This window comes from Macrotis lagotis, chromosome 2 (genome assembly GCF_037893015.1).
Source record: "Macrotis lagotis isolate mMagLag1 chromosome 2, bilby.v1.9.chrom.fasta, whole genome shotgun sequence".
NCBI classification, from domain to species: domain Eukaryota; kingdom Metazoa; phylum Chordata; class Mammalia; order Peramelemorphia; family Peramelidae; genus Macrotis; species Macrotis lagotis.
In genome coordinates, this window is record NC_133659.1 from 342,095,139 (window position 1) to 342,108,819 (window position 13,681).

General features: G+C 54.0%; 1 protein-coding gene across 6 annotated transcripts in view; it reads right to left on the bottom strand.

Annotated features, from left to right (window-relative positions):
* The window catches only part of GRAMD4 (GRAM domain containing 4), a 69,343-nt gene that overhangs the window by 13,340 nt on the left and 42,322 nt on the right, over nt 1-13,681 (bottom strand). For all 6 annotated transcript variants that reach the window (XM_074227267.1, XM_074227270.1, XM_074227268.1 and 3 more), the window contains exon 3: nt 10,566-10,686. In XM_074227267.1, the coding sequence (XP_074083368.1) occupies nt 10,566-10,686 (121 nt within the window). The remainder of the gene's footprint in view (nt 1-10,565; nt 10,687-13,681) is intronic.

Here is a 13,681-nt window from a genome sequence, read left to right on the forward strand (position 1 = left end):
ATGAACCCCAATACTCCAGGGATTTTGCACACATTCACTCTCAAGGGCACACACCCTGGCTGTCACCAAAGACCCCCAGACCCCCATCCTTGTCCAACATAGTCCTCAGCCTCCCTGACTCGGGGTGGGGGCTGGGTTCCTCCCCACAAGTGAACTCCCTGTCCGGGAACCCTGTGGCTCACCCCCAAGCGGGACGACTGAGGACCACAGGGGCCAAGATTTGGAGACCATGGACCTGCCATTCACTGGACACGTGCACACAAGCTCGCTGAGGGGCCGTCCCAGAGGCCAGTGGGCTAGGCAGGGTTTTGGGGAGTGTGAGCTTGGGATCAGCCCCGGGGACCCCAGGGCTCAAAACCAGGGATCCCAGCCATCCCATTGGAGGCTCACTTCTGGACCTCAGTTTGTTGAGAGCGGGCTGACACAATGGTTAATGAGTGCCCCCCAGCACTCGTGGCCAAGGAGGGCAGGGCAGCCTGGCGAGGGGATGGGGTGGGCAGCTCTGAGGTCTAACGGCTTCTCTCTCTCCTCGGGACAAAGTCCCAGAGACGGGCTGTGGCCCCCTGCCGCTAAGCCCACCAGTCTCCTCAAGGCCAGGTCAGGGCCCCCTAGGCCCAGCAGCAGTCTCGGGCAGCCCCTCCCTCCCCTCTCTGCTGGTAAATTAGACTAGAAGCCAGAGAGCTGATGGGGGCAGGGGCACGAGGGAATCCAGGAGGAAGTGGGGCTGAAGGTAAGGGGGAGCGGCACATCTTAGGTGAGGAGAGAGCACCCCAGGTGCGGGGCACAGCCTGGACAACGTGGCTGAGTCTGGACATGGGACCCCATGGATAAGGAAGCAATGTGAAATGAGGCAGAAGGTCAGCTGGAGCCAGAACACAAAGAGGCAGAGGGTCGGGGGTGAGCTTTGGGGACAAAGGATGGAGAGAAGCTCTGCCCCACATGGGGAGATTCATGAAGGGGGCCAAGGGTGGAGCTGAAGGAAGCGGGGAGGGTTCCAGGGACCGTCTGGTCTGGGACTGTGGCCTGGAATCCAATGAAGAGAGAACAGACCTGGGAACAAGGCTCAAGGTCTGGCCCCTCTCTGCCCTGGGACTCTCTTCGGAATCTGGTAATACTCTTCGACTGGACCATGCTGTGCCTAGAGAGCCTGGGCTGGGGTCTCTGGCACATGGGAGGCAAGGTGGCCCCGGGAGGATGGAGAGGGGACATTCTCCCCCTTAAGCCAGAGGAGGAGGAAGCCTGGCTGGGCCAGTCCATCCCTGGGAACCTGCTGACCACCCAACCATGCAGATCACAGAGATAGGGAGAGGAAGAAGGGGGAGCCCACCCCCGAGGAGCCCCCAGGGCCGCCTGGGAGGGAAGGGGCCTGGTTGGCAGAAAGGGGCAAAGGTGACTGAAGGCTGGGAGGAAGGGACAGACTTCCACCTTGGGGTCAAGGGCTCATGGAAACAAGAGTTGACTCCAGATGGCTCAACCGAGGCCTGACGGACTGGCCAATGGCTCTCCCAGAAGTTGGAAGCGGCCTGGCAAGGAACCTAAGGCCCCGGGTCAGCACCTCTGAAGTGACACGGGGGGGGGGGGGGGCAGCTTTGTTTTCTTCTCCCTAGTCAAATGGCAGTGGGACAGTGGGACTCACTGCTGGAGCATCTGCCTGGACTCCCCGTTTGAAGGGAAACAGGGCAGGAGTGGGGGTGTCAGGGCTAAGATCTACTTGGGTCCAGACTGGCCCGGATGGCCTCCAGGCCCTCTGCGTCTGGCCTCTGAGACAGCAGGTAAAGCTGACTGCTATGTGGGGGCTTATATGAAGGAGACGGGAAGATGGTGGGTGAGGGAGGGAGCCTCAGAACTGAGAGGGTCAGAGATGGGGGGCAATGGGTGTGGCAGATACAGCTGCTTGATGCAGTAGGTGCTTCTGCCTCCCCTCCCCCTTTTTAACTCTGGTACAAGGAATGGCCCCCTGCAAAGGGGGGCAGAGGGACCCCATCTGGAAATGGTGATTTACAAAGAAGTCATGACTAAAATCGGGCCTCTGAGGAACCCTGGTTCTGGGCTCCCTGGGTGGGCCCTGCCTGCCCCTTCCCTCCTCCAACCAGACCCCCCTATCTTTCCATTCCACTCCCTTCCCCAACCACAGCCAGGATCAGGTGAAAAGAAATAAGGCCAGTTCCCTCCAGAAGCATAGAGGGTGGGGGGCTTCAACAGCCTCACCTGGAGCCTTGCCGACCCCAACCCCACTCAGGGCAGGTACAGAAACAGGACAGAGACCCCCTGCGAGGACTGCCAGTCCAATGGACAGAAGGGAGACGGTGTGACTTTCCTAAGGTCACACAATGTGGAAATAGAGCCAGGTAGGAAGCAGGGACCCAGCCTGGCCCTGCTCTGCCCCTTCTGAGAGGGAAGAAAGGATCCCAGGTCTCCGGTGCCCCCCCGCAAGCCAGCATCAAGTCCAAAGTCATTAGCTATGCTCCTCTCTCAGCATGCACGGGGTCCCGAACCCCCAGGCCAATACCAGGTTGCCCTCCGTGTACTCCAGGCTGGGCCCCCCTCCTCCCCTCATCCAGGGGGAGCTCCTGCCGTCAGTCTCCAGCTTGCCCCTCATCCAACCTCCTGACCAGCCCCGGGCTCTCTGACCCTCCCCGCCTTCCCCAGGAGAACATCAGCTCCTTGTAGGCAGCGCTGTTTCATCTCTCTTGGTCCTAGGGGCTCAATAAAGGCCTGGGGACTGAAGGGAGGAAGGCCCTGCAACTCCCCTCCCACAAGCTCCTCTGGCCCCTGCTTGAATACTTTTCTTGACAGGGGTCTCACTACCTTACTCAGGAACCTGCTCTAGGCATGAAGTTTTCTTAAATGAGCCAAGAACAGCTGCTCTCCCTTCCAGCCACCGTCCTGGCATTTGTCTTGGGAACCCCCTGCCCGTCGCACATGAAGACCACAGGCCTGGAGGCACAAGAGCTCAGGCTCTTTTCTGCACGAGTCACTCCTTTCCTGGACCCCCCCCCCCACTTATACTGCCCCATCCTCCTCCCCAGGGGACCTGACAGCTCCGGCCCCACAGCGGGCACCATGCCCGTTCCCCCGAAGGCTGACCCCATCTCCATGGCTCTGCCTGGAGGGCAGAGTGAGTGAGCCCCCCGTGTCACTTCAGTCACTTGCCCCCTACATCCATCAGGGTGGCGATCAGCCATTAGCAGCTTCTCTCCTCCCCCCAGTGACAGATTGAGGTCGCTTAGAGAACCCAACGGGTCCCTTGCTTTCCACAAGACAAAGGCGCCAAGTCTCGCCGGTCACAGGAGGGGACGAGTGGGGCCGCCAGTTTTCAGACAATTGAAGAGGAGGGAAGAGGCTGTTTCTAATGGAAACCTCATTTCTCCAGGCCCTTGGCATGCCAAGCACGTCCTGGGGAACGGGAGCTCCGGCCCGGCACCCTCCAGCAGCTCTGCCCACGGTGCCCTCCCTAGCCTGCCAGGGGGTACTCGGCCTGCCCCTACAGGACAGTGGTCTGGGAGCCCAAATTAGTTCAGAGGTGTGCCAAGAGCTCGCGGGGGCCCCTTTTGGGTGACACTTGAGGTCAAGACAATTTTCCTAATAGCATGAAGAGTTGACAGGAGACAGAACCCACTCCCCCAAAGCTCCCAGACTGGCTGAAGGGGTACAGGGGGTGCCAAAGCTCACCCTGGCTAGACATGCCCAGGCGCCTGCTGTTCTCAGGATCTGGGAGGCCGACTTGACCATCTGATGTTTTTCCCTCCTTGGGGTTTACACTGAGCAAGGGGATCTCTGGGCAAAGGGTACAGACCCAGTGGCATGTCATTTGCCCACTTATTCTCCATAATGCTTGGGCCTGCTCACAGCGCCACCAATAACGTCCCCATGGACCCCGCTTCCCACGGCCAGCCCGTGAGGGAAAGTCTCGGCTGGTTTGGACCTGCACTTTTTTATTGATGAAGGGGAGCTTCCTAGTTCATAACTCTGGGAAGCGCTGCTCTGGCTCCTCCAAGGACTCCCCAGTCCGTGGCCTCAGGACGCAGCTGGGCAGAGCTCATTGGAAGGAGGATGGTGTTCCCCTCTGGCTCCAGCTGCAGTCAACTCCAGGGTCCACTCTGATCTGGCCCCCTCCTGGGTCTCTCTGGCCTTCTCCCAGACCACGTGTACAAAGCAGACCCCTTCTACCTTGCCACTTCCTTCCCTTAAGGGCCTGGAAGTGTCCCCTGGTACCCTGCTTAGACCTTAAACTTGTCTCTGATGCCCAACTGGATCAGGGGCTCCTGCTAAGCAGGGAGGTCATGGGAGCAGGGAGCAGGGGGTCCCAGAGCTCTGGAGCTCAGGGCCCATCACAAAAGACAGAGGCCCGAAGAGAAGGGTCCCAGGAGCAGGTGGATGATTTGCACCCAGACCCACCACCTGCCCCCTCTGTGGGGTCCGTGAGGCCCACTCTCCCCCTCGCCTCCCTCCCAACAATGCCACTTTGAAGGGAGAGTAATTGGGAGTGGAGACAGAGCTCGCAGTTATTTTTAAAGCTGTTAAAGGCGAACGCTTACGAAGGAATCCTCTTGGCACAAGATTCAACGTGCCCAGCGCCGGCCAAAAATAAAAGTCAAGTGATAATTCTTAAATCAAATGCCTTTCTTCCAAGCTGGCGGTAGAGCTGGGGAGGTGCAGGGAGAGGGGGCTCAGTCCCTGTGGATCCTGGGCAAAGGAGGGCAGCTCTGACCCTCCAGAGCCTCTGTGGCCTCCAGGGGCCCTGGCACCTCCAGCCAAGGCCATAGTTCTCATTCTCCACCAATTCTAGAGGGAAGAGGCTTGTTCCTCCAATGCACCTGAACCCCACTGTCTCCCACAAGAGAATGGAGCAAGTCCTGGAGACAAGGCCAATCTCATCTGCTTCCTGACTGTGCCTCCCCAGGTGCCTCCCCCATGCCCCTGACCTTCTAGCTCCCCCCAAGAGAATGGGAGCCCTTGGGGGCCAGGGAGTCCCGCCCAGGAAGGAAGGTGAAGGGACTATTAGGACCACCCTTTTGGATGTGTCTTTTAAGAGACAAGACCCCTCCAATAGGAAAGAGGAATCGAATCTGCACAGGCAGGAGACCAGGTTCCACGCAGGGTCTCATTATTCACCAGCTGAGTGACTGGGGGCAGGTCGCTTCAGCGTGAAGAGGCTTGGTTTCCTCATCAGTAAAATGGGGACAATCGTGGCAGCCCCTTCCCCTCCCTTTCGCAGGAGTTACAACTGGTTACTAAACAATGCCAGGCCCAACTTGGGGCAGCCAAGCCAAAGCCGGCTCCCCTCTGGAAGAGACCCTGCCCCATCACCTGGTGCTTCTGTTGGGGGCCCCAGACAAGCAAACTCAGGAGGTGAGGTGTATCCCTGCTCACAAAGAGAAGGAAGCCTGGGCCCCCAAGGCCAGTCACTAAGCCCCCTGATGCCCCAGGACCCAATGAGGTGACCTTAAAACAAGGGGTCCCCTGAGGAAAGGAAAGGTCAGCCTGGTAGGGACCTTGGACTCTATTTGGGCCACCCAATGGCCCAGATTCTAGATCTGGAAGCTGAACAGGGCAATAGGCAGATGGGAATTCAATTCCAAGAGCATTTGCTAACCGATCCCTCTGGGGAGGGTAACCAACTTTCCAGCTTTTTCCGCAGCCCCACCCAAAGGGGGGGGTGGTGGTGGCAGAGCTGGTTCTCTGGGGCTGGCCATCCCATTCCTGGCCCCAGGTGACCCCAGGGACAACATCAGCACAGGTCCAGTTCTTTTTTTTTTTTTAAAGTTTTTGCAAGGCAAATGGAGTTAAGTGGCTTGCCCAAAGCTACACAGCTAGGTCATTATTAAGTGTCTGAGACTGGATTTGAACCCAGGTACTCCTGAGTCCAAGGCCGATGCTTTACCCACTACGCCACCTAGCCGCCCCTCAGGTCCAGAGAGAGAGAGAGAGAGAGAGAGAGAGAGAGTGGCATCATCATCTGAGGGTAAACCAAAGCATGTTTTTTACTTTTTTTTTCATGGAATTTTGTGGTCTGCGTTTTCTTTCATAACATGGCTAATATGGGGGGGGTAGAGAGGAAGGAGAGAATTTGGATGTTAAAATTTGTAAAAAATGAAAAAAAGAAACTAAAAAAAGAATGGTAAATAAATTTGTTTACATGTAATTGAGAAAAACCAACTTAAATAAAGACCACTTGAAAAACATTTTAAAAAAAGAACACTTGGTTTTGAATGCTAGGCCTGGGTTCAAATCTCCACCTTTCTTATCTGTGGAACCAAGTCTCTCTGGACCTCAGTTTCCTCACCTACAAAGTGAGGACTGGAATTCATCCTTTCCCAAGTTCTTTCTGGCTCAAAACCCAGGATGCCAGGGGCTTTGGGGGCCCGTGTTGACCTCCCCACCTCGACCATCTCTCTGGAGCACTTTAAAACCCAGCGGTCACAACTGCCTTTCCCTCTCTTTGGCTTCCACCCGGATCCACTTGAACCCGGCCCAGGCCATGCTTTAGATCCTGGAATAACCACATGCCAAAGAGAAAGACATGTCAAAAAGTGACAACATGATGAGCTCAACACCCATGACCTCCAGCACACCCCGTCCCCACAGATAAGAATGAGGTGCAGATAAAGGCCAATCCTGGGGGAGGGACAGTCTGCTTTTCCATCAGATACAAGGGGGTGAGATGCCGAATGACATCCCTGTTCTGAGACCCCTCCCAGCTCCGAACCCCCCCATCCTGAACTTCCTCCCACCCCTGACCTTTCCAGTTCCACAGCTCTCTCTCCTTCCATTCTGGACGCTCCATGTCCTCAGCCCTGCCCCCAATCTGACATTCTCTTCCATTATCTTTGCCCCCCCCCCCCGAAGGAGATTAGCACATTATCCTTCAGGGGAGAAGAAATAATAGCTGGCGATGCTTTTCCTTCACTTATTAAATATTAAAGAGTACAGTGGTCTCCTACGAAGGGGAAGGGGCCCAGGGACATCTGGGTGAAGTCCTCAGGCCCTGTGCTGCTCTCCCTGTTCCCATGGCCTTGGAGACTTGGGCATGAGCACGGCTTTAAAGCTCAGAGAATTTGGCAAAGCACTGTACAATGTCATCCTCTCAATCCTGTTACTGAATCACTGATAATGATTTGATAATTCCCATCTTAAAGTTGAGGCAGAGGGAAGTGACCTGCCTGAAGTCACACAACTAGTAAGTGTCTAAGGCTGGATTTAAACTTAGGTCTACCTGCTTCTGGGTCCTGTACATCATCCACTGCTCTACCTAGCCACCTTGAAGAAATGCTTGATGAGCTTAGCTGACAGGGCTGCCTCTCCCCTTCCTCCAGGGGTCCCAGCTAGGACCCCAATCTCTGACTCCCAGCCCCCTGATCCGGTTCCACACCCCCAGTAAGCCTGCCACACACTAGCCCTGGCTGACCCAAAGTCACCTGCGCGATGGGATTTAGTAATCCTGGGGCTCTTCTCTATGTCTGTCTGAAATGATGAAGGCAGTCTCTTGAGTCCAAGGGGAAACTGAGGCATGCACCCCTGCAATGTCTGCTGCCTGGCTCTGGCACAAGATGGGGGCTCTTCTCCCAACGCACTGCCCTCACACCTCCCTACTGGAGCCCCCAGGTGGGTACAGGTTTGTGCAGCTGATGACTGAGAAGGGGGGTCATCCCTCCGCCTCACTCACACCCAGATGCACTCTGGGGTCCTTGAGCCCCAGCAGTACAAACTGGGCCCCTGCAGACTGGAGCTTCCTGGCCCCCTACTGCCTTGCTCTCACAGGGTCTGTGCTGCCAACCCCCCTGGACAGAAGCCTCTCTCCCACTCCAGAAGCGTCAGTGGCTCCCTGTTCTACGAGGGTGAAATACAAGTGCCTACTCGAGTCTGGCTCCCACGCCCCTTTGTACTTGAACCAAGGAGACCATGCTGTTCTGCAGACCTGGCGCCCCCCCCCCAACTATCAGGGTTCAAAGCCCATAGTGAAGTGCATTGCCTCCATCAGACCACATGGGAGTCAAGAGAAGCTTAGGCTTTGGGTCAGTTTCCCCCAAACACAAGAGTAGAAAAACAAAAAATGCCCAGCCCCACAAAGAGTGAGAACCCCCAACCCTGGCCTCCCCATGCACATGTGGCTTGGCACTTAAAAATCTGCTTCAGCTTAGTGTTCAGCCAGTTGGGGGGCCTGGACCATCAGGGTTTTGAGCCGCTCTGCTAAACCCAAGGCAGGAACAGGGACCCCAGGGCAGAAGCTCTCCACTGGCACCAGAAGGAGAGTCCTAGATAGCAGGTATTGGAGCAGCAGCTTTTGGGAAGGCCAAGCTCCCAGGACACCAATGAGAGAAAAGGACTAGGGAGTCATCAAGTGCAGCCTGGCAGAGCTCCAGGGGAAGTGGGGCGCAGCAGGGGATACATCTCATTGGGCCCCTCAGAGATGCTTCCTGGACACACTGGACCTCAGGTTCACTCCTGGGCTCCTTTACAATGAGTTGTCCCAATGCTCCCCACTTCCTTTGGGTCCCCCACATTCCACTTAGGGAGCAACAACATCCACCTCCTAAGAAATAGGCCCCATCCTCCACATCCCTATTAGAATCACAGGGAGGGCAGCTCTGGGTTGGGCATCCCAGCAGGTCCCCCAGACTGTGCTTAGATGTTTCCAGGGATAGGGAGCTCATTATGTCCTAGGGCTTCTCATTCCTCTTTGTGATGGGTCTTCTCTTAGGAAGTTGGCCTGGCCCTCTCCTGGGGGCTGATTAGACAGAGACAAAGACCAGCCCTATCCTGCTCTGCCTGGAGAGTAAGTCTGGAGACCAGGCCAGGGACACCTTGGGGACAGGCTGGAGACACGTAAGGCTCAGGGAAAGGAGCCCAGGCCAGCTCTTCTTGGTCTCAGGGCTGAGTCACAAGTCATGGAGAGAGCCACAGACGCAGTCCCAGGAAGGAGTGCCCACACCCATTAAAAATAACATTTCTGTCTTATCTGATCCCCACAACCACCCTGGGCTCCTATTATCCCCATTTTACGAGTGAGGAAACTGAGGCAGACAGAGGTTCAGTAGCTTTTGCCCTGCATCTGAGGTGGCAAACCTGCGAGGTAGGTCTTGGATCTTCCTGCCTTGGGGCTCAAGGCTCCACCCACTGAGCACCCAGCTCTGAAGGGAGAGAGAAGGTGAGGTCATCCCTCCATTGCTCCGGGAGCCTGGGGTCCCAGCCTTGCCCAACTCCCTCACTAGTTGACTGAATCACTTCCTTCTCTAGCCCTAGTTTTGTTCTCTGTAAAATGAACCTATTTGGAGAAGGGAGACTGTGTACGCTGTGTTATTTAAGAACCAGCACCCCTTGGCCCCATCCTCCTCCTCTCTTGGTCAGACCCCATTTCTGAAGGCCAGATTGAGGAATGGGATCACTCCAGATTGCCAGGACACTTGCTGCTTTAGCCAGCCCCAAGAGGGGCCCTCCAGTCTGTCCACACTTCTATGTACCCCACAGAACCAGCCCGGCCTGGGTTCCTCCAAAGGTCGATCTCCTGGTCTTGCCTTCCCATCAAAGTTAGGATGAGTGGGGGAGATTAATGAGCGGGGCCAGACTGAGCCTGCTTGTGTTTTCTAGCCAGGCCCTCCCTGAGGATCAGAAAGGGCATGGCCACCCATGCCAGGTGGTGCCCATGATGACTCTCAGGCCAATCAGAAGGAGGGCACATATGGATCTAAGGCACAGCTTGCTCCAGGCCAGTGATGGAAGGTGTTGATTCCTGTCTCCCTAGTGAACTCAAGATCTTTCAGAATTACAGGTTACCATGCCCCTGTTAATAAATGATTCCATGCTCAGAATTACTTCGGTTTACACGTTTGTCAAAGTTCACTCACTGCCCTCTCCGAAGTCCTCCCCCCACCCCAACTCTGCTATGGGAGATCCTAAAGTTATGTGAATGGGGGCAAGGATCTTATGGAGAGGATGGTTTGGAGGCAGGAGGCCCCCACAATCAGACTATTACTGTCCCGGGAGGAGCAGATTCCCTCTTTGTCTATTCCTGGTGTACAGGAGGCCCTTCTGGCAGGCCGTCCCCAGGTTGGTCAGGCTCTTGTGAGACTCTGGGGTACTTCAGTGGGGATGGCTCAGCCTGTAGAGGATGAACTTTAGCCAGAGAGATACAGGATGGTGGCTAAAACTCAGGATCAGGCTTTGCTTTGGAGAGGGGAGGTCAGAGTCCCAGATCCTGAAGGGTAGCCTCTGTCCGATGCTGGGACCCCCTTGAGGATGAAGCTTCTGAAGCTGTGCGTGCCCGTCCACAGCCTCCCCCGAGCCAGTTTCTCAAGAACCTTGTCTCAGACATGTGACAGAAAACCTGCCTGGCACCTCTCGTGAGCCACCTCAGTGGACCCAGAAGCTTTCTCCTTAAAAAGCCCCTCCTGTGGGCTCTGGAGCCTCAGCAAGTTACCTTGCTGTGGGGTTGGGAATGTGGGCTTGGGGGGTTTAGAGCTCTCTCCCAGCCAGGAGGCTCAGGATCACCAAGGATGCCCCCACACACACAAAGCTCCACCTCAAAGCCCCCTGCCCCACTGTCCCAGGCCCTTTCTGGGACTTACGCAGAAAGTGCTTTTCCAACAAGGCAATTTCCAGATGCCCTTTGATCTCGTTCAGTCGATCGAATTCTGTCCGGTTATAGTCCTGGACTCCAGCAGCCATGATGAGAGACCCCGGACCGGCCTGGAGGAAAACAGGAGAGCAGAGTCTGAGGAGGGGGTATCTCCCCCCAGGGCCACACAGCCCGAGGGCACTGGCCCACTGAAGCCTGCTAGGGAGCCAACAGCTCTACCATCCTCAGTCACGCTCTGAGCACCCAAGGGAGCTCCCCCACAGCCCACCCTGCCAGGATCCCCTCCCCCTGGTATGAAGCAACAGAATTCTCCTGACAGAACCCAAGGCCCATTCTCGGCTGCTGGCAGGCAGGGCTCAGCCAAACACCCGCAGCCAGAGGAGGGGGAGGGGCTGGGTCGTCCCAGCCAGACTTCTTGGAGCTGTGGTCACCTTCTGGACTCCTCTGAAGGATCATGTGAGTTCCCCATGGGAGCTGGGGCTGAGCCCCATGGGGAAGGCCTGGGGAGATTCCCTAAGGCTGCTGGGAGGGGCACAGAGAAAGCCCCCAAGGAAACAGATGACAGCCTGTGGGAGAGGCTGGCACTGGCACTGCCAGGGAGGAACAGCTCTGGATCCCAGGAGATGGTATCCTGCAGATGGCCTCTTAAAAATACCTCCTGTCGTTAGGACAGGGACGGGGCTGAGTCGCGGCAAAGGTTGCCCCCCCCAGGCATGGCAGGAGGGGGTGCCCTACTTTCTGTGAGCTGGGCAAGGGAAGATGTGCTTATTACACATCCCAGACGTTTCTGCATACTATGAGTAAGTGAGAAGTCAGACTACAACAGAAGGGATAGGTCTGTTTGACCTGGAGAAATTCCACCCCATGGAGCCTGTTCTGGGTCTTCTGTGAGGCTGCAGGCAGGGGTAGGGGCAGAGGCAGGGGGTCTACCCAGAGAGAAAAGAGGGAGGCCATGCCCTCCCTGGGTTTAAAGAGGGGAGTGAGGCAAGGAGAAGGGAGAATTTGGATAACAGTCAGGAGGAGGAGAAGATGGGGTCTTAGGATCAGATTTAGAGTTGTAAGGCCCTTAGGGTCCTAACTTTTGAAGTGGAAGAAATTAGGGGCAGCAGGGTGGCACAGTGGATAGATCACCGGCCCTGGAGTCAGGAGTATCCAAGTTCAAATCCAGCCTCAGACACTTAATAATTAAAACTCTGGGCAAGTCATCATTGCCTTGAGAACCGCCCCCCCAAAAAAGAGAAAGAAACTGAGCCCTATATCAAGATAAGGTTGAAATGGGTATAGGATTTAGACAATAAAGGTGCTATCATAATTCAATTAGAAGAAGAAGGAATAGCTTATCTGTCAGATCTTGTGGAAAAGGATGCAGTTTATAATCAAAGAAGAGATAGAGAATATTATAAAAGACCAAATTGATCATTTTGATTACATTACAGTAAAAAGGTTTTGCAAACAAAACCAATGCAACCAAGATTAAAAGGAATGCAAGGAGCAGCTAGGTGGTGCAGTAGATAGAGCACCAGCCCTGGAGTCAGGAGGACCTGAGTTCAAATCCGGCCTCAGACACTTAATAATGACCTAGCTATGTGGCCTTCGGCAAGTCACTTAACCCCATTGCCTTGCAAAAAAAACAACCAATCTAGTTGAATTTTTTTTATTAGGTTTTTGTAAGGCAATGGAGTTAAGTGGTTTGCCCAAGGCCACACAGCTAGGTCATTATTAAGTGTCTGAGACCACATTTGAACCCAGGTCCTCCTGACTCCAGGGCCGGTGCTTTATCCACTAGGCCACTTAGCTGCTCCAAAAACAACCAACCAATCTAAAAAAAGCCCCCACTATATCAGATTGCCTTCTTTTGGGGGGGGGAGGGGGGAAATTGTAAAATTCAAAACCTCGCAAAACAAATGATTGGTAGAAACTACTATTACATATAATTGGAAAACAAATAAAATAATTAAAAAAATAAAATAAAAATTTCAAAATTAAAAAAAAAAAGAATTCCAGGATGGAAACTTTGATGGACTTGATCATTTCAGCAGTGGAAAATACTGTCCATATTCAGAGAAGCAATATGATGCTGAAAAGCATCCCAAAGCTTACTGTCCTCACTTTTTACAAGTTGGCTTACATATTATGTAGATTTCTTTCTCTCTGATGGTTTTCCTTCTGTTTGAACGTGATTCTTCTTTCACAACATGATTAGTATGGATCTATATTTAGCATAATTACACGTGTAGAGAACCTCTGTTAGCTGGCTTTCTGTAAGGGGGAGGGAAAAAATGGAAAACTCAAAACCTTACCAAAAATGACTGATGAGGAGGGGCAGCTAGGTGGCATAGTGGATAGAGCACCGGCCCTGGAGTCAGGAAGACTGAGTTCAAATCCAGCCTCAGACATTTCATAATGACCTAGCTGTATGGCCTTGGGCAAGCCATTTAACCCCACTGCATTAAATAATTTTTTTTAAATGATTGATGGGGGTGGCTAGGTGGTGCAGTGGATAAAGCACCGGCCCTGGAGTCAGTAGTGCCTGGGTTCAAATCCAATCTCAGACACTTAATAATTACCTAGCTGTGTGGCCTTGCGCAAGCCACTTAACCCCATTTGCCTTGCAAAAAACCTAAAAACAAAACAAAACAAAAAAATGATTGATGAAAACTACTATTGCATGCAGCTGGAAAAACAAATAAAAAAATTTTTTTTAAAAAGAAAGAGGAAGAAATTGTGGGGTGATTGTGATTTGTTCTTAACCAGGAATACACAGACTCCATTCATTCTATTTCAGATCATTGCACTCTTCAGGAACGGAGTAGGCAGTGATTAATTGAGCAAAGACTTAGTCCTTTCTGTGAGTACTGGCCCCACTGGTGAAGTCTGTGAACTCTCAGCAGAGCCACATTTCTAATTAATTGAAAGCAATGCTAAACTTCATTTAGGAACTAGGGAAGGAAAGATGGAATTTTCCACCTAAGTTCAAGGATCTCCTAGAACCTCTCAAAGGGGCTCTTGGGAGGCTGTGGAGCCCAAGTTAAAACTCTGGCTTTGGACAAAGAGGGCTGAGAGGCCAAAGCCCCCAGACTGTGAAATGGAGGTCCAGACAGGGAG